A 22,086-nucleotide genomic window follows, 5' to 3' on the forward strand; every position below is an offset into this window, starting at 1 on the left:
TTATTCCCTCTGTCGCTCGCCTCTCTCCTCCTTCTCCCAATGTCGATCGCTAGATATACAAATACATATGTATACCAGTTACATATATACAATTATCTATTTGACATACATATACAATTCACTCCTCTCCCACTCTCTGCTCTCTCTCTCTCGCTTCTCTCCTCCCTCTCCCAATCTCGCTCGTCACTCTCTTCCCTATAATATGTAACTACGAATCGTATTTAGCAAACTATAGATATGAAACATAATTAAGCTGTTTTTGAGTGATTATATCCGAAAGTTCCCAATAAAGTATAAACTATGAACTATAAACTGTCTTCTTTTTTTTTTCCCTATAAAGTGTCTTTTCAAATAGGCCTATGAACAGTTTTTTCCCTTATATGGTTCTCAATTTGAAACGAGTTATCGATTTTATCTAAATGTAATGTAAATTCGAGTAAGAGAGCCATGGGCCCACGTTAAAAAACAAAACCGGTAAACCCAAATTAGAGAATTTCGTCGACGGCTCCCCCTTTCGCTGGGTATTCTCTGTATCTCAAAGTTCCGATTCCCTCTTCTGTCAATTCCACTCGCCACTTACCATTCAGGACCCGAACGTAATGTACGGAGGTTCCGGGAAGCTAGGCCGTGGCGGCGGAGGCGCCGGCCGTGGTGGCGGCGTCGGGAAGCGCAACATCCAGTCACCGTTCCAACCACCGCCTTTCCACAGGGCATCTCCTTCGCCTTCTGGCCGGCTTCCAGTTGGTAGTGGAGCTGCTGCACCGCGCAACCGCAATATGACCTCCTGTCCTACCTCCTCTGCTCCCTCTAATGGAGTCGAGGAGACTTTTAGCCTCGTTACTGGAAATCGTTTGAATTATGCCATGATTATTCGGCTGGCGCCAGACCTAGTGGAGGAGATCAAGCGACTGGAAACTGAGGGCGGTGCAGCCAGGATCAAGTTTGATGCCAATGCTAATTCCGATGGAAATGTGAGTTTTTTGTTTGTTTTTATTTTGCATTTGAGTCTGATATCTAGGTAAAGAGCTTGAATTGGACTTCAACCTCATGTCTGCTACTGCACGGAGAGATTTTAGATTCAGAGGGCTGTAACAACAATGAAAAGAAATGAATAACTTGTTTTACAGATCTGTGTGCAACATATTTATTTGTTGTTAGATGGCTTTCTATTTTTTTTTTTCGGGCCTTACCTATAAGTTGGTTTTGTTGAACATGTGCTTAGCTAGATACCACTTCTAATGCAACGGAGAACATGGGAGATCGCAAACAAACATTTGTTTATTTTCGGCTTAAACTTTGCCATGGGAATGGAAGAAAGAAAGTTGTCCTTATCTTCTCCTCCTCCTCCCGACATGAAGGGATCAAGTGGCTAATCTCTTTTGTTTGGGCCAGTAGCTAAAGGAAAGTCCTCGCTTCGTAACGCCCTTAATGCTAGGTTTTGAAAAAGACTTTTCATGTCATTCCCATTTAGGTCAGATTCGGGTCCCTCGGTTGTTTTCTTTTCCTTCCGCACCTTTACCTCTAAATGAGAAAGATGATGGCTTCTATGTCCAAGTTAAGTTTTTGCTTCTTAGGTCTCTTGACATGAAAATGGAATACTAACATTATACTGCAGGTGTGCAGCAAAAAAACTTTTAGCATTTTAAACCTCTAGCAACTGCTGCAAGTTAATATCTATGTCTATCTGCAAGCATAAGACTTGTAGATTACCTACTTATCCGAACAATAAGACTTCAAAGCAGGGGCAGAGCGGTCAATTGGACCCGTCATCGAAAAATTATAATGTGTTAAAAGGATAAAATATATTTTTTGGTTATATATAAACATTAAATCCCCTTTTACAAAAAGGAAAATTCCCGTGTAGTAGTAAAAGGGATTCTAAAGTTGCTTTACGTTACAAGTTTAAATCCCAACTATGAGATCCTATTATTTTTTTATTTTTTTATTTTTTATGACAAGGGAAACCCGCAACCGCTACCCTTTGTGTGCACACAGGATAAAACCCCCGCTCCTATGCAATAGCTCGCGAACCACATAGGAGAGGTAACCCGCACCAGGCAAGCCTGGTGCGATGAGTTCGACCCAAAAGGCAAAACCCTTGCTTTTTGTTGGCAAGGGGTTTCGAACTTGAGACCTCCAACATGAAAGTCCCAAGCTCAAACCACTGGGCCACCCCGAAGGGTACTATGAGATCCTATTACTTTCTTGAACTTATATCGATTCCTGGCTTTGCCGCCGTTGTAGTTCGTAGTTTGCCTTTTGTTTGAAAGCTATGCATCCTTACCTCATTTATGTGCTTTCTTTATTAGATTTCCTATGTAACAGAATAGGAAAATAAAGAAACAGAATAACCAAGTTTGGACAATATAATTAAAAGTTTTTGAAACGGGAAATGTGCTTCTTTAGGGGTCCATATCAAAGTACTTACAACATTATGCTTCCAGTGTTTTCTGATCTATACTTCTAATTTGTCATCATGTATTTGTTAGTCTAAAATGAATAGACTGGGAGTATATTTTAGTGATTATCTTTCCTAGATTTTTACTACAGCACCATAATTTTATACCATAAGTCCATAACTTGCATCTGAAATGTCACCGGTCGAGCTTCTTTTCTTTCCTCAGAGTTGGGATCTCACTAACCTCCCTTCTGTGAAACTCACTTTGTTGGATTGTTGGAAGCAGATGAGCCCATGCAAGCATCAGAACATGCATTCTCGCGATCTACAGAGTCGTTATGGCTTGCTCCTGAAAAGAATAATCAAGCAACCTTCTTCTTTAGAACAGACATTCCATTCTTTGCTTTCCCGGAGTGTCACTTATCCTTGTTCCTTCTCTAACATAAACTTTAGTATCAAACTTGCTCTGTCATCTTTAGTTATGCTCCTCATCGAGTTTCATGTATGAGTGCCTCATTAAGAACTTTTGACATCCATTGACTTGATTTTAAACTTATGCTGGACATTACTGTTATTATGGTTAAGTATAATTGGATGTGATTTGGACAACTTGCATCAGGTCATTAATGTTGGTAGAAAAGACTTCAGATTCACATGTTCGCGTGAACCGGGAGATCTATGTGATATTTATGAAGAACGTCAAAGTGGTGAAGATGGAAATGGTTTGCTTGTCGAGTCAGGTGGTGCTTGGCGAAAATTGAATGTGCAACGTGTTCTGGATGAATCATTTACAAACCATGTTAAAATGCGGTCAGAAGAAGCTGAGAAGAAGCTTAAATCACGAAAGTATGTTTATTGCGCAACTCTTTTTTTTTTTGGATAAGGATTTATTAACTCTAGATGACATATGCAAATGGTTGATTATTATAGCTAGATATATTATTTTTTTCCACATTATTGTGCTCATTTTGTTGATGTTCAGATATATAAAGTTGAGTGCTTTTTACTTTTTTGGGAGGGGAAAGGGGAAGAAAAGGGCTTAATGAGGATGAAATTTTAAGCATTTTTCTGTTAAGACTTTTATTTACTTGACGAGAGGAAGATCCTGTCTTAAATTTTGTTAAATAGCTTGCTAATGTGTAGTTAATTGAAATTTAAACCACTACACTAGGAGTAAGTAGTAACAACATTCCTATCTCTAATCCGCAGTTAAACTTTTGCGCTGTTGAAAGGAATTAGCTTTTGTTGTGATAAATCCACACTCAGATTCCCCAGCAGTTTTATCAAAAGCAAAAAGTAGAAAGAAAAGGTGCTGAAATTTCCTGGAGCTTTAAGACAGAAATGAAAAATATAGACACTTAAATTCAAGAACGATAAACTATAAACAGAAAAAAATTATATGGATAAAGGAAATAATTATTGTTTAGTGTTGCTCACTTTAAGAAGAAGCCTATGGTTGATGGTGACGAGACATACGTCTTAGCACCTCGGTACCTGATCTAAAGCGTGGCATAAGTGAGACGTAGTGCTTAACCTATTTCGTACCTAGCTTGAGGGCTTATGCGTGCCTCAAGTGAGCCTTTAACAATATTGCTTTTTGATTGTGAAATGCTGAGTAAAAATATTAAGGCTTTTCCGATCCTTTGGAAAAGTTCCATACTCCCTCCGTTTCAATACGTTTGACCTACTTTCCTTTTGTCCTTTCAAAAAGAATGACCATTTCCTTTTTTAGCAATTCCTTAATTTCAACTTCCCACATGACTTGTTTAAGACTACAAGATTAAAGGACATTTTGGTACATTTGACATATCTTTAATTTTAGACCACAAGATTCAATTCTTCTTTACTTTCTTAAACTCCGTGCTAAGTCAAAATAGACCAAACAAATTGAAACAGAGAGATTACTAGTTAAATAAGGAAAGATTCTACTGTTGCTTACATCTTACTGGTATTTGTATTCTGTTCTTCATGTATAGTAATATTATTGCATTTCTAAAACAGAGCCATTGTTTTGGACCATGCCAATCCATCTATGAAGGGTCAGACGAGGGTAATAGCTGCGCCTGAAGGTATGCATCATCTTGAACATTGAAATTAAGCATTTGATAATCACTTTTCTAATTTACCTTGGCTAAGGTTTGGTAGATTACTCTTAAGTTTTACTTAGGAGTCAATCATTTTCTTGTACATTTATGGAATGAACTTTTTATCTTCTCAAAAGCCGAAAAAAAGGCCTTGTAGATTGTTCTTAGTTGATAATTTTTTCTGCAAATTGGATGAAGTATAAACCTGAAGTAGAAATGCTTCTGGTATCTATTTGAGGATAAAGCTACAGTACAAAAGTCTCAGGATTTGATGGGTGTGCATTTGTATAGGAGAGAGGAAGGCATCTGGTATCCCATTTTATACTTTTATTTACAAGCGGAAGAGGAAAAATTGAGGCGACGAGAAGATAGTTTTGATGGTGTTCTAGTATGAAAGGTCTGATAATCATTATGTATTTTTTAGCTTACATGGAATGAAAGAAGAAGGAGATCGTTCCATAGTCGTGAAAGAGATATTAGTATAATAAGGATATCTTTTTCTTTTCTCGTGCTTTTTATGGTGTAGGGAAAGAATTCTTGTGGGACCTTTGGTTAGATGATTGGGATAACTTGTTTGAGAACTGTTGTTGAGTTTGCTTTATACATATTTCTCACACCAACTTGGTATAATCAATGAATTAAATGTGAGTAAGGAAAGAAATATGAGGTCCTAATAGTGGCATATTGGCAGTCATTCTTGGTGTGGTAGAAGTGCTCATGCTACTTGTTGTGGCTATAACATTAAACTTGTCTTTGATGTTTGCGTTTAGTTTTGCATGGATTCAGATAACATTGTTGTGTGGTAGAATCAATTGTAGTACCTTACGAAACAGCAGCTTAAACGGAATAGTTAATCACAACAGTGAAACAATGGCTGATAAGAAGAAACAATGTTAGTACCGTATGAAAACAGCAGCTTAAACACTATGGTCAAGCAGATGATGTTTATGCTCGTCTTCTGGAGAGTCTGTTATTTTTTTTTGATAATGGTAACAATATATTTATCAGCACAGATTGTGCTGGAAGCCAGACTTACAAAAGATCTAGTGAATCCTAAAGATTATCTACTTACAATGATTCCAAAAACTCTATATTGACTCAGTTATACAAAAAATTCATTACACCAGAAATGCAGAGACAAAATGAGAGCGTCTTTTGTTTATTGAACAGATACTGTGGAGAACATCAGTTCTCTAGATGGATGATCTATAATGGCTGTGCATGTTTAATTTCTGATGTTGCAGTTTAATGTTAATTTAACTCTTTGTCTCTTTCAGCTAATCCACGGAAGATGAATTTCAAGCAAAAGAAAGAGCCTCCTTTGAAAAAACGGAAGGCAGAGCCACCTCCAGGTAATTTCGGAGCTGAAGTGTAGAAGTTTCTTATGTTTTCTGCTCGCAGTCCAGTCGGTATATTTCATGTCCAGGTGTTGGAAAGAGAGGACTTGAATATAATTTCATTGTTTTGGTGGTGTTACGCTTCCTATCTTTTCATTGAACTTTATGAATTGCAGGGGGATCTTACGGATCTGCGTACAAATCTGGCTTGTCTGCAACAACAAATTCAAAGGGAAAGCCTTCTGCTTCTCCTTTATCATCTCCACCTGAACCATCTGGTGCTCCAGCATCTCCATTTGGCAATGTCAATCTCTTGAAGGGCCAAATTGTTGTGGACGATATGATACCCACTCAAACAATAATTAAAGCTACTAGCTCTGACAAAGAAATTCCTGGCAAGGCAATCACAAGTTCTGTACAAGATAAAGTAGGACGTAAAAGTCATACAGGCACAACGTCTACTGATCTGCGTAGCATGTTGATTTCTCTACTTATGGAGAACCAGTCCAAGGGAATTAGTCTTAAGGTAAGCATGTGAACTGAATTGGACCTTTTGTTAATTTAGCTGGCTATCTGGGTAGGAGGTGGAGTGTAAGTTTAGAACAAAGAGATTCTTTTCCCTTTGGCTTATTGCTCTTTTTTTGACATGGAGTACTTGGTAAATTCTTAAGTATATCTCTATACTGCATCAGCTTCTTATTTCTTGCCCTTGAAATATCTTCTGGGTTCTTAGGCACTGGAAAAAGCTGTTGGAGACACGCTCCCGAACTCAGCCAAACAAATTGAGCCCATTATAAAAAAGGTAAATGGTACATGCTTTGTTGTAATTCTGCTGAAAAAAGCAAAGAGAAGTGAAGGCATGTCTGTGATACTATAGTTATAATGTTTTACACATTAACTTGTGGTGGCAGATTGCTATATACCAAGCTCCAGGAAGATACTTCTTGAAACCGGAAGTGGATATAAAAAGTTTCCCGAAACCTGCCCCTGAAAGTGGAAGGTACAAGTTTCTTCAGGCTGTTTGTTATTTTGTTTTTTGTCTCTTCAATTTGAATCCAACTAGTATCTGTCAGAGACAAAGCTGATCTACATTTAGCACACATAGTCAAATTGAATTCTCCATAAGTATACCTGTAGGAGCAAGGGACTTTCGACCAGAGAAAAGCATAGAAGACGTTTGTGAAATGATGCTAAACAAAGCGAAATGATACTATTAAACAAAAAGACCACAACATTTTCCCTCCATTTTGAGCTAAAACAATCAAGGAGCAAGCAAATACATGTTTTTAATGTTACAAAGGTTAACATGTACTTCTGAATTCACCCTTCTTTTGATTTCCAATTTAAATGGTATGATGCTAACACAGAGAACCTGCAATCTCTCTAGTTAAAGTACACAAAAACTGGAACAGTTTTCTGCGTATCTTTCCATTGAATTCAACTAAGTTTAAATACACCACTGGTGGATTAACCGCCCACCTAATAACAAGGAAATAACTTCTGACTACTATTGAAATGGGAAAGTGAAGGAATAACCTTATTACTGCTAATAACTGCTACAGTGAAATAGGAAAACATAATTAATAGATAAGCTAAAGTAATCCACTTTCTGATTTCTTTAAATATTTCATGTGTAAACTGTTGGTAAACTAAACTTGTGCTAACATAATTCTAATGTATATCTTCTATGTTGGTGCTGCCGAGTACCATAGTACTAGCTCTACTATGTCCTTGATAGGAGAAACATTTTCTGAAAAGATTTGCGCATTGATTGAAATGCTTGATTCTGTCTTAACTGAAAATTTCCTTTGCGTTGATGTTTGTTTCTCCTAACAGTTCTCCTGAAGATCATTGTCAGCCATCATCTGCCCCTCATAAATTTGACCAACTACCTGCTCCGCAGACAGTCTTAGTTCCAAAAACTGATAGTGGTGAGTTGGAAGAGGGGGCAGTGAGTGATTCTAAACCTCAAGAAGCATGTGATGCCATTGAAAACATTGATATCCTCCATCTTTCACCTGATCGAAGTGAAGGGCAGGCTAATAGCTCTAGCTCTAGCTCTAGTGATAGTGAGAGCAGTGATAGTGGAAGCGATAGTGGAAGTCAGAGTAGAAGCCAAAGTAAAAGCGTGGCCAGTGGGAGTAGCAGTGACAGTGAAAGTGATGCTTCTTCTAATAGTAAGGAGGCATCTGATGAGGATGTCGATATCATGAGTGATGATGACAAAGAGACAAATCATAAACTGCAAGCTTCTGAACAGCTTCAATGTGGAACTTTGGACTTTGAGCCAGGTCAATTTGAGGTGGGTGAGATTGAAGATCTTAATGTTGTTGATATTGTGGATATTGAGAAGGACTTGCCTGACGGTGGCCAAGTAGCTGAAATGGATGTTATTCCTGACTTAGGTCCTATGAGAGATGATGAAAAACCTGTTAAAGAGATCAGACCTTTTTCAGCTGATTGGCATGCGCATAAACAACGTGAGGTCCAAATGGGCAAGCTTCCTCGTGAAGCAGAAAATGTTAGTTACCAAAACCATTCTAGTGAAATTGAAAGCATTGACAAGGATAGCTTCAAGCGTGAGCCGTCTCATAGCGTCCAAAAATCTCAAAAAAGTAAAACTAAAAGAGTGCGTGATGAAAAACACTCAGTTGATAAAGGTGACAAGCATAAGAGAGTAAAAACTCAAAATCCTATTCAGCAACAAAGTTCTGGGGGTAGGAACTCTACTTTTGTGGAGAGTTCACACTTATCTCCTGATAAGGATGACAGAACTTCCAGAGATGCTGCTGGGGATTTTGGTTCACAAAAAAGTTACAATCAGGCCATGTCTCGAAAGTCTGCTTCTGAATTTTTGCAGCCAGACCGGAGATCTGTTGATTTCTCTGCAAGGGGCAAAACTCCCAGTGGTTCTGAGAGGCCAATTAAACAAGGTGAAAGCTCAGGGCATACTGCCAAGTACACTGAAAGAAGCCTTCAAATGAATGAAGGGTTCCCCTTACAGAGAGACAAGGTTAGTAAAGATTCACAAGATGAATACGGCATTGTTAGTGATAAAAGGGAAAGAAAAAATCCGAAAGATGGTGTTGGGGACCAGCATAGAACATCAGTTGATTCAAACCTCAATAAGTATGATAGCCCACTGCCAGGAAATTCTCCAAAGGATAATATGGGTAATACGGGGAAATCTTCTTTCATTAATGGGCGTGGGCACATGCTTCAAAGAGAGCTCTCAGACTTGGAGTTGGGAGAACTTCGGGAGCCTCCAACACAGGAAACAGCTGGTTCGAAAAAGCAGGTTGAGAGGAAAAGTTCATTTAAAGGGGAGAATAGACCATCAAGTTCAGATTATTGGAATTTTGAGTCAAGTAAAGGAAGAACTGTTGATAAGACTGTAGCAGACTTAAGAAGATCATCTCCTCTCCAGTTGAGCTCTGTGCATTCTGGCACTCCGGATGGCTTATCTAAGAGGAGGACCCCTGAATGGCACGCTGAAGATTTTTCAAGATCTCACCAAAAGGTTGCACAACCTCAGCCTCAACAGCACCGCCCTAGAATTAATCAGAACGATATTGGGTCCCAATATAATCAACCAGTGGACATGCATAGTAGTAGGCAAATTGAAGAAGAAGGGAGCTTAGGGACTGGTCAGGACGTCCATGCAGACAACCGCAGAAAATCGTCTGTTGGTACACGAGAACAACATGATCTAAAACAGAGTGTACTTCCTCCATCGGTCAAGCAGAACAAAGGGCAAAAGTCCAGTTTGGCTGCTGAGATCAATGATAGGCATAAGGATGCTTCTTTGCTGGGGAGCTGTGAAGGTCAAAGGATGCAAGAGTGTTCTCCTGATGAGATGAGTTCGTACTCCAAGTATGAAAAGGAGGAACCAGAACTGAAGGGACCAATAGAGAATTTTGCCCAGTAAGTTTTCTAACATTTACTTCTCTGGTGGAGTAAACATTTTGGGGCTTGTTGAAACATACAGGCATACTCCTTGCATTTAAATTAATACATAAAATAGGGTACACAAATGTAGTGTTCTAGTGTCAAATGCATTGGATACTTCAAGTGGTGTTCATTGTTGAAAACTTGTTTTTGGAACCCTCGCTGAAAAAAGAGAGAGTACACACATCTAGGGTTCAAGTAGTAAATGCATTTGTTACTATTTATACAAAGTTACCCTTTTACTGATAAAGAAAGAGTAGTAAATACATTGGATACTTCAGAATTCAGATCATCTTCATTATTTTGAGACGTTTGTTCTTTAAACCATCACTTGAAAAATGTAGCTCATGTTGTGTTGATGTAATTAATGCTTTGTGTACTTCACTTCATGGTCATCTTTTTTTGCTAAAGACCTTTATTCTTGATGTTACTCATGTCAGGTTCTCCTTGTTTCAGGTATGAAGAGTATGTGCAGGAGTATCGGGAAAAGTATGATAGTTATTGCTCGATAAACAAAATATTGGAGTCCTACAGGTTTGTTGCAAGAACAGGAAAATATGCTGATTTCTCAAAGTTCCATGGAGATTATTTCTTCTAGACTTGTTTAACAAACACCTCTTTCAAACAGTTTATTTTCAGTTTTAGTTTTTCTAATAAAGATTGGGATCAATTATTTAGGAATGAGTTCATTAAACTCGGGAAGGAGCTTGATGTTTCTAAAGGAAGAGACACAAAAAGATTCTATGACATGTTGGGACAGTTAAAAGATTCTTATCGCAAATGTGGACCAGTAAGTTTCCTCTCAATATGTTTTTGTAATCATGGATAAGAAGTTGGAAACTGTACTCCAACAATTTCCTATGTGGGTTGTCTATTATGTCTCTTAATGTGAAACCAGCTCTAGTGCACTAGTTCAAAAATCCTCCCCTGCATTTTTCTCAATGCTTTTGGATGCAAGTGTTAAGTGCCTTTTCTGCAAGCTATTTCTGGATAACAGAGCCTAGTGGTCGGAATAGTTTCAATGCACTCTGGAGACACATTTTTTGGGTAGTACTGTTAACTTGGATAACCTTTTACGCTTTCATGGTCGAAATAGTTTCAATGCACTCTGGAGACACATTTTTTTATGTAGTCCCGTTTATTTGGATAACCCTTTACTCTTTCATTTAACTCCTTTAGCTGGTTTGTCAGATGTATCTGTCCACTTCCCCATGTGCCTTAGGTGATCTATTGATATTGTATTTTCGTTGGGATCTCTGACTCATTGAATTACGATTTAAAAACTGCAGAGACATGTAAGATTGAAGAAAATATTTATTGTGCTTCATGAGGAATTGAAGGTACTTATCAGACCATCACTTTTGAACCTTATTGCTTCACTTCCCCAAGTTCTTCTTTCTTTCTTGTCCTAGTTTTCTTCTTTTCCTGTACAAATTCTGAATGCTTCAACTTGTTGCGCAGTATTTGAAGCAGATGATCAAAGACTTTGCTGTTTCATATGCCAGAGACCGGTAACCAGAAAGATTGACTTCTAAGTTCTAGCTCTTCTTTCCTCTGTTGGGGAACCAGAGTGCTCAGGAATCGTAGTTTACTGGAGAAGCCAGCAGAAAATGCTCTGTCCGATTTATAGATGAAATAATGATAGTGACCACAAGAATTGACAGAAGACGTCAAGTTATAGTTGGAGCAACGCAAACAGGGTGAAGGTGGTTACTAGAAGATTTGGAGTCACAGTTTCCTGGGCGTAAATAGACTTGTAGAGTGCCTATTTTTGGTTTCCTTTTTTCCATTCTTTAGATGGGATTGTTGCCCAGTACATTTTTGTGTAAATTTTTTTCGAAGTGTTGACTTGTTATTGTAAAATCGCCCCAAGGGCAAGTTTTCCATAGTTTTGTCTTCATAGTGATGTTCATGAACCTTTACCAAATTTTGATACAAAATGTCGTGCATTAGTGTAGGTGCAAGTTTTCGTTTCATAAAAGCTTTGTTCTCCATGTGTAGTTACAATGAAAACTGAAGGTATTTATCTTATGATTCTAATTATGTACATGTTTTACCAAGCATATTGGACACGCTTTACAATTTTAACGAACACTTCCAAAATATTCCGTCTTGCTTTCATATTACAAGAAAAGAAAAACTGTAGAATATTATGTTTCGAATACCATTGAACTTAACAAGAATAGTTGCATGTCTTCTTTCTTTTTTTCTTTGTCTTTTAGCACATCTATCTCACCAAGGGCAAAATCCTATCTAGGTGTTCAAAGAAAGCCAATAAATGGATTTGATTTGGTTTTAATTTTAAAGTCAAAACAAACGAACTGACTTTGTAAGTATACTTTTTAAAGAAATACTTTACATTTAAAAGTACTTGTTATAATGCAATTTGTAGTATTTCTTAACATATTGTTTCATACTTAGCTTACAATATTGAACATACAACAAGCATGTTGTATATAGCCCCTATATGTCTAGTAACTCAAATAAATTTCAAATAAAACCATGTTTATTTGTATTATCTCTTGTATTCACATAACTTAGTGTATGGATTGTCATTATCGTAACACAAAATTTTAATGAAATCAGTACTGTTTATTTATCTAAATAAATCAAATAAGAGGCTAGAATATTCAAAAAAAGGGATGGGAAACTAAAAATCTAGATGGATCATTTCGAGAATGAGCGATCCAGTAGGTTTATATATAGCCCATTTCCCATTACGGCCCAATCAATTTTTCATCAGTAATGTTTCGGGTCATTTTGTGCGAGGGTTTTAGGAGTTAAAAGGAGATTTTACAGTCGCCGGAGAAGAAACAGTAAAGTAAAAATGGGGAGGAGAATATTGAACGACGCATTGAGGACTATTGTGAATGCAGAAAAGAGAGGATTTGCTTCTGCTGAGCTAAAACCTGTCTCCAATGTTATTGCTAATTTCCTCCAAATCATGAAGTATCGAGGTAATTATTAACGGTTCTCCTAGTTTTTGAGCTCTAAAATCTTCAATAAATTTTGGCTTAGATTTTGTTTTGGTATAGAATTTTGAATCGAAATGTATCTGCTGAAATCTATAGGCCAATGTTAAATCTGGAATTCGTATGTTTAGACTAATCTGCTTTTGAATGTTCACTGTAAATAAGAGGTTGAATATGTATTTTATTGTGTTATTGATCATTCTATGAGCTGTCATTGTATTGCCCTTCAAATCTCCTATTTAAGATCCTTCCTCCAATATGAGAGAAATCATGTTTTTTAATCGAATAAGCCTATAAAAATCATAGAATATGTTGGGCTGCTTACATTGTAACTACATTCTCAGGTTATATTAAAGACTTTCAAGTACACGATCCTCATAGAGTTGGTAAGATATCTGTTGAATTGCTTGGAAGGATCAATGATTGTCGAGCTCTCACCTATAGACAGGATATCAAGGCGGCAACTCTTGAGGATTATAAAACGCGCACCCTTCCTACACGTCAGGTTTGACTCTTTTTTTTCTCCATGCTGCCTAACTCTCATCAATAATAAGAAAGCCATCAAACATGACCTGCATCATTGTTCATTGAGTTTTGAATTTTGCATCATATAATATAATTCCTGTTTCATGTCTTCTCTGTTTGAATTTAAATGTGCAAATGGTAATCTGTTCACCCCTGCGTTTGAATGTGTTCGGTCTTGGAATCCTCCCCCCCCTAAGTATTTTAACATTGTCCTGCATTTCTTTTTGGTTTCATTCGACTTACATGTCTTTTTCCCTAATCACAGATGATGATTTTTGCTGTATTAATTTCTCATGTTTCAAATTCATCCTGTTGGGATTTTTGTTCTTATATTTTTGTGAAGTAATTGATCATTGGAAAATTGTAAAGTTGCGTCATAATTGCTGTAATAATTGAGAATTATAAGATATGCACGCTACCAACACGTCAGGTTCGTGTCATCTCCCTGAGTAGGACTTTGTTTTCTACATGCTAATGAGCTCTTACCAGTTACAAAAAAAGCCATCAAATATGAGCTACATCATTATTCATCAAATTTTGAGTTGGGCCATTCTAGGCTTTGCTTCATATGAAGTACTTCATATTTAGTAAATCTTATTTCTTATCTTCTCTCTGTTCTCTGTTTGATTTGCATTGTTCACTAAATGCTAATCTGCTCCGCTCTGCTTTTAGTTTATCCTCTGTTTGACTATGTTAAGGTCTTGGATCATAGTCCTAATTTCCTTTATGTTTAACATGACTTGCATTTCTTTTCCCCTAACGACTTTATCAGAAGAATCAGTTTGCTCTATAATTTCTCGCGTTCATATTTATCCTATTGCATTTTGATGTTCTTAAATTTTTGAAAAATACATGTACCACGGGAGCATAATGGTAACTTTTTCCTAGTAGAGTAGATTTTTTTCTAGGTGAGAATGTTTCATGCTATTACTAGAGGTGTTTTAAGGTAGTGTACCTATTGTACATTGAGAATGGAGAAGATCATAGCCCCCAAGCCCAACACTAATCTACAATGTCAAAAAGATGATCCACAACCTCCACTAAGCATAAAATTGGTGTGGGACTTCGCAGAAAGCTCCTTGAGGGGGGATCCTTTCAGTATCATTTTATCTTCCTCTCCAATTCCAAAGTTTTAAAGTTTGTAATTTTTCTACCTCATCAATTTCCCATCTTAAACACTTCTTCTGGAGTACACCTCCCATGATGGCTGTCCGGCCTGGACAAGAGGATATTCATCTTGAGTTGCAACAGTAGCGTCCCTAACTAGCAAGTACTGCACTGACAGCTTACCATGTTCGTTTTAAATATTTTACGTATGTGGATATATATCATAGACAATGAATTCTTATCTTGATCATATTTTAAGTGCAAACAGAGAAGGCTGCCGAATGTGTTATTTACCATCTTTAGGTACTCATAGGTTCTTGCTCCCTGATTCTGACTTTTTACATGAAATGTTTGCGTACTGTAAATGGAAATGTAATGCTTCCATATGTCCATGAAAGCTTACCTGTTGCGAGGGGCTGGGTATTAGTTGTCATACTAATATGGCTGATTCTCATTACCTGAAGGAAGTTTGGTACTTTGCTGTTACAGGTAGACATAAAATACATATTTAACAAATTTTTATTATAGGAAGGGAACACAACTTTGCAGTTTCACTGGGTAATAAAATACATATAAAATATCTTGTGAATGAGATAGTTCTCCATAAATGTGAACTTGTGAGATATGGCAAAGAGTCTTTCCCGCTTACCTTCCTAGATCTGTCAAATGTCAATAATGTACTAAAAATATTTGCAGTCAAACTGTGGTTGTGTTGCACAACCTGTTTTATCATGAAGCTCTTTTGCATATTGTATCTTGAGGTGGGTCTGTGCCAGTTTATACTCCCTGCTGCACTTACTGTCGACCAAATTTTTGCAACCAATAGATCAACAACTTCCTCTTCCGCATTTATTTTCACTTGTTCTTTTCCAGTTTCTGAATATATTGTCCTCTGCATTTTCAAAACCTGCTCCTACTGCATATTTATCCATTTACCATACCCATTCATTATTTTTGCTCTTTCTTTTGAGTTCCTGCTCTACCAAGACACATCCAAAGTTGTCATTTGTCTCCACTTTCACACCAACCTCCTTACTTTTTTTTCCCGTCCGAAATAATTATTCTCATCCATCTTTCTGTTTCCAGACACCAACCTTTATCTGGGACAATGAAGCAGAAGGAAGCATCTTTGACCAGAAAAAGCCATCGTCTAGACATGCTACCTGAGTTTATACCACCATTGTCCAAGAGTATTATACCCATAAGGAGTCCTCAAGTTACAATAGTTTACTACTATTAAACATCTTTGATTTTCAGTCTTTCTTCTTTATCTTCCTTCCATTCTTTTTGTCTGTTAACATAATTTTTTCCAAAGTTCCATTTAGATTTATTTTTCTGTCTAAAACACAATTTTATGTGAAGATAATGAAAGCATACGCTTGGAGAAGTCATCCATTGCTGCAGTTAAATGTGTTATTGACCTTTGAACCTTGTTAGACACATGTATACCTGTTGATACCTGTTACCTTAAATGATTTTATGTGGAATCTTGCTTTAGACCTTTGCATGAAAACCTTTAATGATCATTTGCTTTAACATCCAACTATCCAAGTCAGGTTCTTTTCACTACCTTTTCTTACTTACGACCACTATTTTTTTAAAAAAAAATTCCTATAGAAGGTATTGATCTATTCCTCTTCTTGCAGTGGGGATATGTTGTAATTACAACACCAAACGGAGTTTTGGATCACGAAGAAGCTCAGCGGCAAAATGTGGGTGGACAAGTTCTTGGCTACTTTTATTGAACAAGTTCAGACGTGGTATGGTTGAAAGTTGGCAAGAGCATTGTTCTGATGTCATCTGTTTGCTACATTGTGGCTTGCCGCTGACAAGGAAGATTCAAACATACAAGCAGCCTGGGCTTTCCAAAGGCCCTATATGAAAGTGGATAGGGAATAAAAACATGAGATTCCTGTTAAATTTCTCTATTTACTTGTAGCTATACTTCTGAGCTTTATTGGTGTGGAGACTTTTGAGTTAAATTGTTTTTATGCTCAAAATCAATGAGATCATAACACCCTTTGTCGGGAAAAAAAATAAAAAATGTTTAATGCCTGCCAATTTAATTTTAATATGCAGGGGCGTGATTTTCATGTCTCTTGGTGATCAGACAGTTTCTCATGGGTGTAGTTTGTAGGATATTGATGTATAATATGATGAGACGTTGGAGGAAAAATGTTTGTGATCTAAAAACCTGCGAGTGGAGGCCTGAAACTCGATTTACAACAATAACATAGTTAACTCCAACCAGCATAGATACTGGCAACTTTGCACCCCAAAGCTTGGACATAATAATTTTGCCTCGTAGTTGAGACCTTATGATTTATAGCACGCCACACCCTTGGTGCAACAAATAACCACACACTTAAGCTAGATGAAAGTTGCAGTGTTTCATCCTTTATTTCTCAAATGAAAATTGATGTATGCAGTAAGTTGCTCAAGGAAAACTTAGCTGACCATTCATAATTGCTCGTGCTTTGGTTATTCCTTCATCATCATAGCCACATATGATTGAAGTCATCTAACATGAAATTTTCAACTATTCACAGAGACACAAGTGCCGAAACACAATTGTATACATATACTCGAAACCTATTAAAAAATAGGCTTCACACGACAAACTCAAGCTCGTAAAAACTATCAACAAATTAGCTTAGCATAAGGTCATTTCTATTTTTGTTGCTCAACATGAAGTCATTCCAATTTTGTGATTCAAGGATAAAACAACCTAAAGAAGGCTAAGACTCCACCCTATACATATATTCCAGTCTTCCTTGTGTTTGCCTTCTTTCCTGATCAAGTAAAGTAGTTCATATGGCTCTAGAATCCAAATTATATAAAGATTTCTAGAGTTTCACATCAAGAGACTCTATGACTCAAAACACACAAGCACATAAATATCATCTCTCTTATCACAAAAGCACATAAAGTGCACACTGACAAGTAGGACATCTAAGCCATTACTAAGCTTTGCTCACCCTACACTGGTGCGACTTACTGCACCAAAAGTTCCACTGTTTCACTTCTCCGTTTCATACCTGATGAAATCTACGCAGAATTGAACAATTTTCTGCCTCGACACATCAAAAACATATTCAGTATTATTACTGAAGCTCAATGAGCATGGAAAACCAGTATCTTGGAAGATGCTTTCTCCACCAAGACAGCACCTCCAGCAGCAATTATATTATCACTCAAAAGCTATTTTCCTAGATGACACTAGTCACCCATGGGGAACAGATTACAGAATACAGATGATCTTCTCCTCTTTCTCGGACGCATAATCTAACTAGTAAAATTAACAAAAATTGATCTGCAAAGTTGTATAGAAATAGTAAGAACGACCCTGCAAAATCAGCTCTGTTAACCCAAATATTTTTGCACTTATGGACTTGCCCAATGAAAAAATGTGTGTGTGCAATATGTAATCCACTACCCTCTCTCACGGACTTACACTAATAAGGTGGATGATTATTACACAGCAACATACAACTATCTAATTTGTTATAGTAAGAATAATATGATACAGTCAGCTAACAAGAACTATGAGAGCATATCAAATTGGCGTGTAGTTGAACTTAACCAGGAATTTTAGCTGCATACAAACTTGTGAATACAATCAATATCCAACAGCCCCCCCCCCCCCCCCCCCCCCCCCCCCCCCCCACCCCCACTCAGATCATCAACATTTTAAAACCTCTTCAATATCAAATTGCAAGTTACGAATGTGAGTTATGCAATATTAATAGATGTTTTCCTAGTTACGAAAACTAAACTTAAACAATGAAAACGAAGCTAAGCATTAACACGTCTGCAGCTTCTTACCAGTAATGATGCTTTCTCTGGCTGAAAAAAAAGTGAAGTCAATCCATTTAACTTCAGTATCAGATATGACATCCAGTTCCACAATACTCATTGTTTTTTCTATTCAAAATCATCACAAAGACGAGCATGGCATAAAGTTAAAGTCCATGAACAAGAGATTTGGGTACCCAATTGTTCACGCACGAAGAAATGCTATAACAAGTTAGAACTGTTTGAAGATTAGCTTGACACAACAAATATCAAGCTTGTATAGAACAAAGCAATCATTCCTATTCCCCTATAGACCTATACCCTCCCCTCCAATAAGAAGAGTCCCCACATTTACTTTCTTTTAACTGAGCGTGAATCTATTCTAATTTCAATCCTCCGTTCCGTACAGATCAACTATACCAACCGGAGAGCTTCGTCGTCACAGGTAACAACAATGCAATCCGGTCAAAGGTTATGAACAGATATATTAACAAGTCAAAGAACAATACGAACAGACAATGGATACATTACCAACATGCACATTAAATTATAAACACACAATTTGCAAACCATTAAGAAAAGCAAAAGAACTCCACCAACACAAGAGAGTTAAAATGTACATTAAAGACGTTCAGTTTTCAGAATGAAATAGAGAGAACTCCACATACTATGTCACAATATATCAATTGCGCAGCCTCGTTATTAACAGGAAAATCTTTAGTTTCTCAATTACCCACGCGCCTTCAGCTCGGCAAGGCGCCTGGTTAGATCATCCTCGTCGACTTTCTCACTGTCCTTAGTAGGAATAGCATGGCCAGCTGCTTGTGGAAGCCCCACGGAGACCTCGAGGCCGTAGTCATCGGCCACCTGGTGCATGAGACTGTTAACCTGGTCTTCCGGAGTCGACAGCGAGGTACTTCCAGCCATAGAACTCTCCATAAACTCAGCTTGAACTTCCATATTAACAAACTGGCGCTCGAACTGGTCCATCGTCTCGGACATCTTCTGGAGATTACCGGTATTGAGAGATGACTCGAGTGATTTGACGATATTGCCCATAGACTTGCTGATTGTGCTCATTTTTGCCTGAGTATCGAGTCGAGCCACAACGGCGTCGAGACGCGAGGACAAACGGAGATAATTCATCTGCTCGCTGCGCTTGCGGATTGCGTTCTCGGCGTAAATTCTAGCGCCGTCCATATTCCCTTTCTCGATCGCTTTTTTCACCTTAAGCTTCTCGGATTTTTCGTCTTTCTCACATTTCCGGGCTTGGCGTTGAAGACTCTTCGATGTGAACTTGAGCTCCATGATCTGGTTCATCAATTTTTCTGTGTTCCCCATGGATCTAGATCTGGCGATGAACTCTTTCGAATTAGTGAATTATCAATGCAATTTGGTGATTTTTCACCTTCGAATAATCACTTTCTTCTCTTCTTGGTGTTTTATTAGGGTTTGAAGACAGATATTTTCCTGGAAATTACTTGGATACCGAATTTGTATGTGCTACTCGCTTTCCGTGTAATGACTAATCTACGGTCAGAAACAATTGTAGCGTGTGTTATTTCAATAATAATCGTTAGATCACCGAAACACGCAGTGGTGGGCCCAAGCGATGAGTCGACCGTTGTACAAGTCCTTTACTCTTTTTTTTTTCCATGTTAGTATTTCTTTTTAATTTTATATAATTAATTTTAATTTAGTTTCTAAGTGACGTTGGTATTTCTGCTACGTGTTTATTTACGTCCTCTTTCCTATTTTCTTTGTAAATAAAATTTTGTTTATTTTTATTAAAATTAATACATAGCTATAAAAAGTAGTCTTTCGAAAAGAGGAATTGAGAATGTGATCAATTATTTCTTCATGTTGTAAAAGAGATTAAAATGAGATTATTTTTTTCCGTTCAAACTGCTCGCGAAATTCTCTTTATAGACTCACCTTCAAATCAATATTATGAGCAATTATGAATCGTATATGATCTCGATTAAATTTTAAATATTCAATTATTTTATTGGTCCTATTCAAAAGAACTTTTAATCATTTTGATTAGTCAATCATCTAAGTATGGAGAGTGTGCTCCTCTTCCTTTATTTCTGTTGACATTACAAAGTTCTAAACCGATATAGGGAAAATGCATAAGTACTCTCAGCCTATGTCCAAAATCTCTGAGACATATCTAATATTTACTAAGGTCCTATTAACCCCCTGAACTTATTTTATATATAATTTTCTACCCATTTTTTGGCCTACGTGGCACTATCTTGTGGGCCCAATGCGTATTGATAATTTTTTCAAGAATAGTGTCACGTAGACCGAAAAGGGATAGAAAATTATATATAAAATAAGTTCGGGGGGGAGAGGGGGTAATAGGACCTTAGTAAAGGTTAGATGTGTCTCATAAATTTTGGGCATAGGCTGGGAGATAATTATACATTTTCTCAATCTATATATACACATCTAAAATATGAAGATATTACATTAATATTAAAATATCAAAATTTATATATACATCTAAATCTTGACATGTAATATTAAAATTGTGTGCAAAATAACTTAGGCCATGTATTTCTTTGAACACTTTGGATGTATAAGGTTTATGCTAATTGAAAACTAATAAATATGAGATTTCAAAAAATTACTAAATAATCTAATACTATATCACTTAAAATATTAAAGGATAAATTATATGATAGTCTATGGTAATTGTTGTATTGATGGATAGTGATAGTTACTAATGAATAACTTTGATTAACATCATGTGAAACTCAGGGGCGGAACCAGCCTTCTGTTAGGGGTTCATTCGAACTCTCTTTGGTGGCAAATATTATTATTTTTACATAACTAAAATTATATTTTATATATATACTGTAAATGTCGAACTCCCTTCGATTAATTCGTGTGTTTAGTTCTTCAAATTTTGAATCTCCTTATTAAAAATTCTAGCTCCGCCTCTGGTAAAACTAGTGGTTGATGGACAAATAACATTGGTTCAAGATTAAAAATACAATAGTCACTTAGTAATGATCCAATTCTGAATGCGATTGTGTATACAAACACGTATTTAATTCCGAATGTTTTCTCAACATTTAAAAACTAAAAGGTATGATAAGAAGTTTGATCAAACATATACAGGCAGAGCATGAACTTCATTTGCATTAAATTCGAAAAATCCTCTGCAAATGGAATTAATACTAGTACTATATACTATCTGTTTAAAGTAAAAAAAATAAAAAATAGGCGCAGTAGTGGCAGCTTTTGTTGACACCCTCCAAATGCAAGTCCAAAAGACATAGTATATTCTTTCTACCGAACGGCAGAAATACTGGGCGGTAATAATTTCGCTGCCATCATTATTCCCAGTAGCAACTTGTTCTGGAGATAAGAGAGAAAGTATGGAGGTCACCAGTTGCTATTATAACACTCATTATTTTTTATACAATGTTGTTACCACATAAAAAAGAGAAGAATTATAATTACATCATTTCGTTCAAACAAAAATGATAATCACTTTGAATTGTGATGGAACATTTCAAATTTCTATATTCCTATCTATCTCTCTTTTTATATGAATTATTTGATTTAATAATTTTTTATATGTTATAAAAACTACTTGGATTTACCAAATAGTACAATTCTACTCAATAAGTTTACAACATGTTCGTTAAAAAGTTTTTTTTTTTTGGCATATTATTATATATAAAAAACGTAAGTAATCTTAGTCATACATATATTATCTTGGATAAATCTCATTCAATACTCTACTAAATATAATATTAGTTCACTAGCGAGGATAAAATTAGAAAAAGTACATGAAAAATTCACTTTCTAATCAATAATCAAATGAATGATTTTGTTAGACAAGTGAGTTTTACTATTTGTAAATTACTTGTCCACATTTAAATTGGCACACCCATTAAGAATAA

At 36.6% G+C, this 22,086-nt stretch overlaps 3 protein-coding genes across 4 annotated transcripts; 2 read left to right on the top strand and 1 right to left on the bottom strand.

The window, feature by feature from the left end:
- Positions 1-433: 433 nt before the first annotated feature.
- LOC125857921 (uncharacterized) lies at positions 434-11,694 on the top strand. Of its 2 annotated transcripts, XR_007445704.1 has the most exons (13): positions 434-971; positions 3,018-3,244; positions 4,400-4,467; positions 5,760-5,834; positions 5,996-6,345; positions 6,553-6,621; positions 6,731-6,819; positions 7,656-9,743; positions 10,224-10,301; positions 10,446-10,557; positions 11,057-11,107; positions 11,229-11,379; positions 11,454-11,694. XR_007445704.1 is itself a non-coding variant. In XM_049537576.1 (12 exons), exons 1-12 carry the CDS (start codon positions 600-602, stop codon positions 11,280-11,282), a joined length of 3,633 nt encoding a protein of 1,210 aa, XP_049393533.1. In that variant the 5' UTR covers positions 434-599; the 3' UTR covers positions 11,283-11,694. The 2 variants fall into 2 exon arrangements, 1 of the variants encoding a protein (XP_049393533.1); XM_049537576.1 differs by having other exon boundaries at positions 11,229-11,694.
- Positions 11,695-12,530: 836 nt separating this feature from the next.
- On the top strand, positions 12,531-16,460 carry LOC125860615 (40S ribosomal protein S15a-5-like). The gene is made up of 3 exons (XM_049540612.1): positions 12,531-12,724; positions 13,084-13,244; positions 16,018-16,460. Exons 1-3 carry the CDS (start codon positions 12,595-12,597, stop codon positions 16,114-16,116), a joined length of 390 nt encoding a protein of 129 aa, XP_049396569.1. The 5' UTR covers positions 12,531-12,594; the 3' UTR covers positions 16,117-16,460.
- Positions 16,461-18,764: 2,304 nt separating this feature from the next.
- LOC125859337 (ESCRT-related protein CHMP1A) lies at positions 18,765-19,637 on the bottom strand. The gene has a single exon (XM_049539061.1). It carries the CDS (start codon positions 19,505-19,507, stop codon positions 18,896-18,898), a length of 612 nt encoding a protein of 203 aa, XP_049395018.1. The 5' UTR covers positions 19,508-19,637; the 3' UTR covers positions 18,765-18,895.
- Positions 19,638-22,086: the final 2,449 nt, after the last annotated feature.

Source organism: Solanum stenotomum, chromosome 3 (assembly GCF_019186545.1).
Source record: "Solanum stenotomum isolate F172 chromosome 3, ASM1918654v1, whole genome shotgun sequence".
In the NCBI taxonomy this organism is placed as follows: domain Eukaryota; kingdom Viridiplantae; phylum Streptophyta; class Magnoliopsida; order Solanales; family Solanaceae; genus Solanum; species Solanum stenotomum.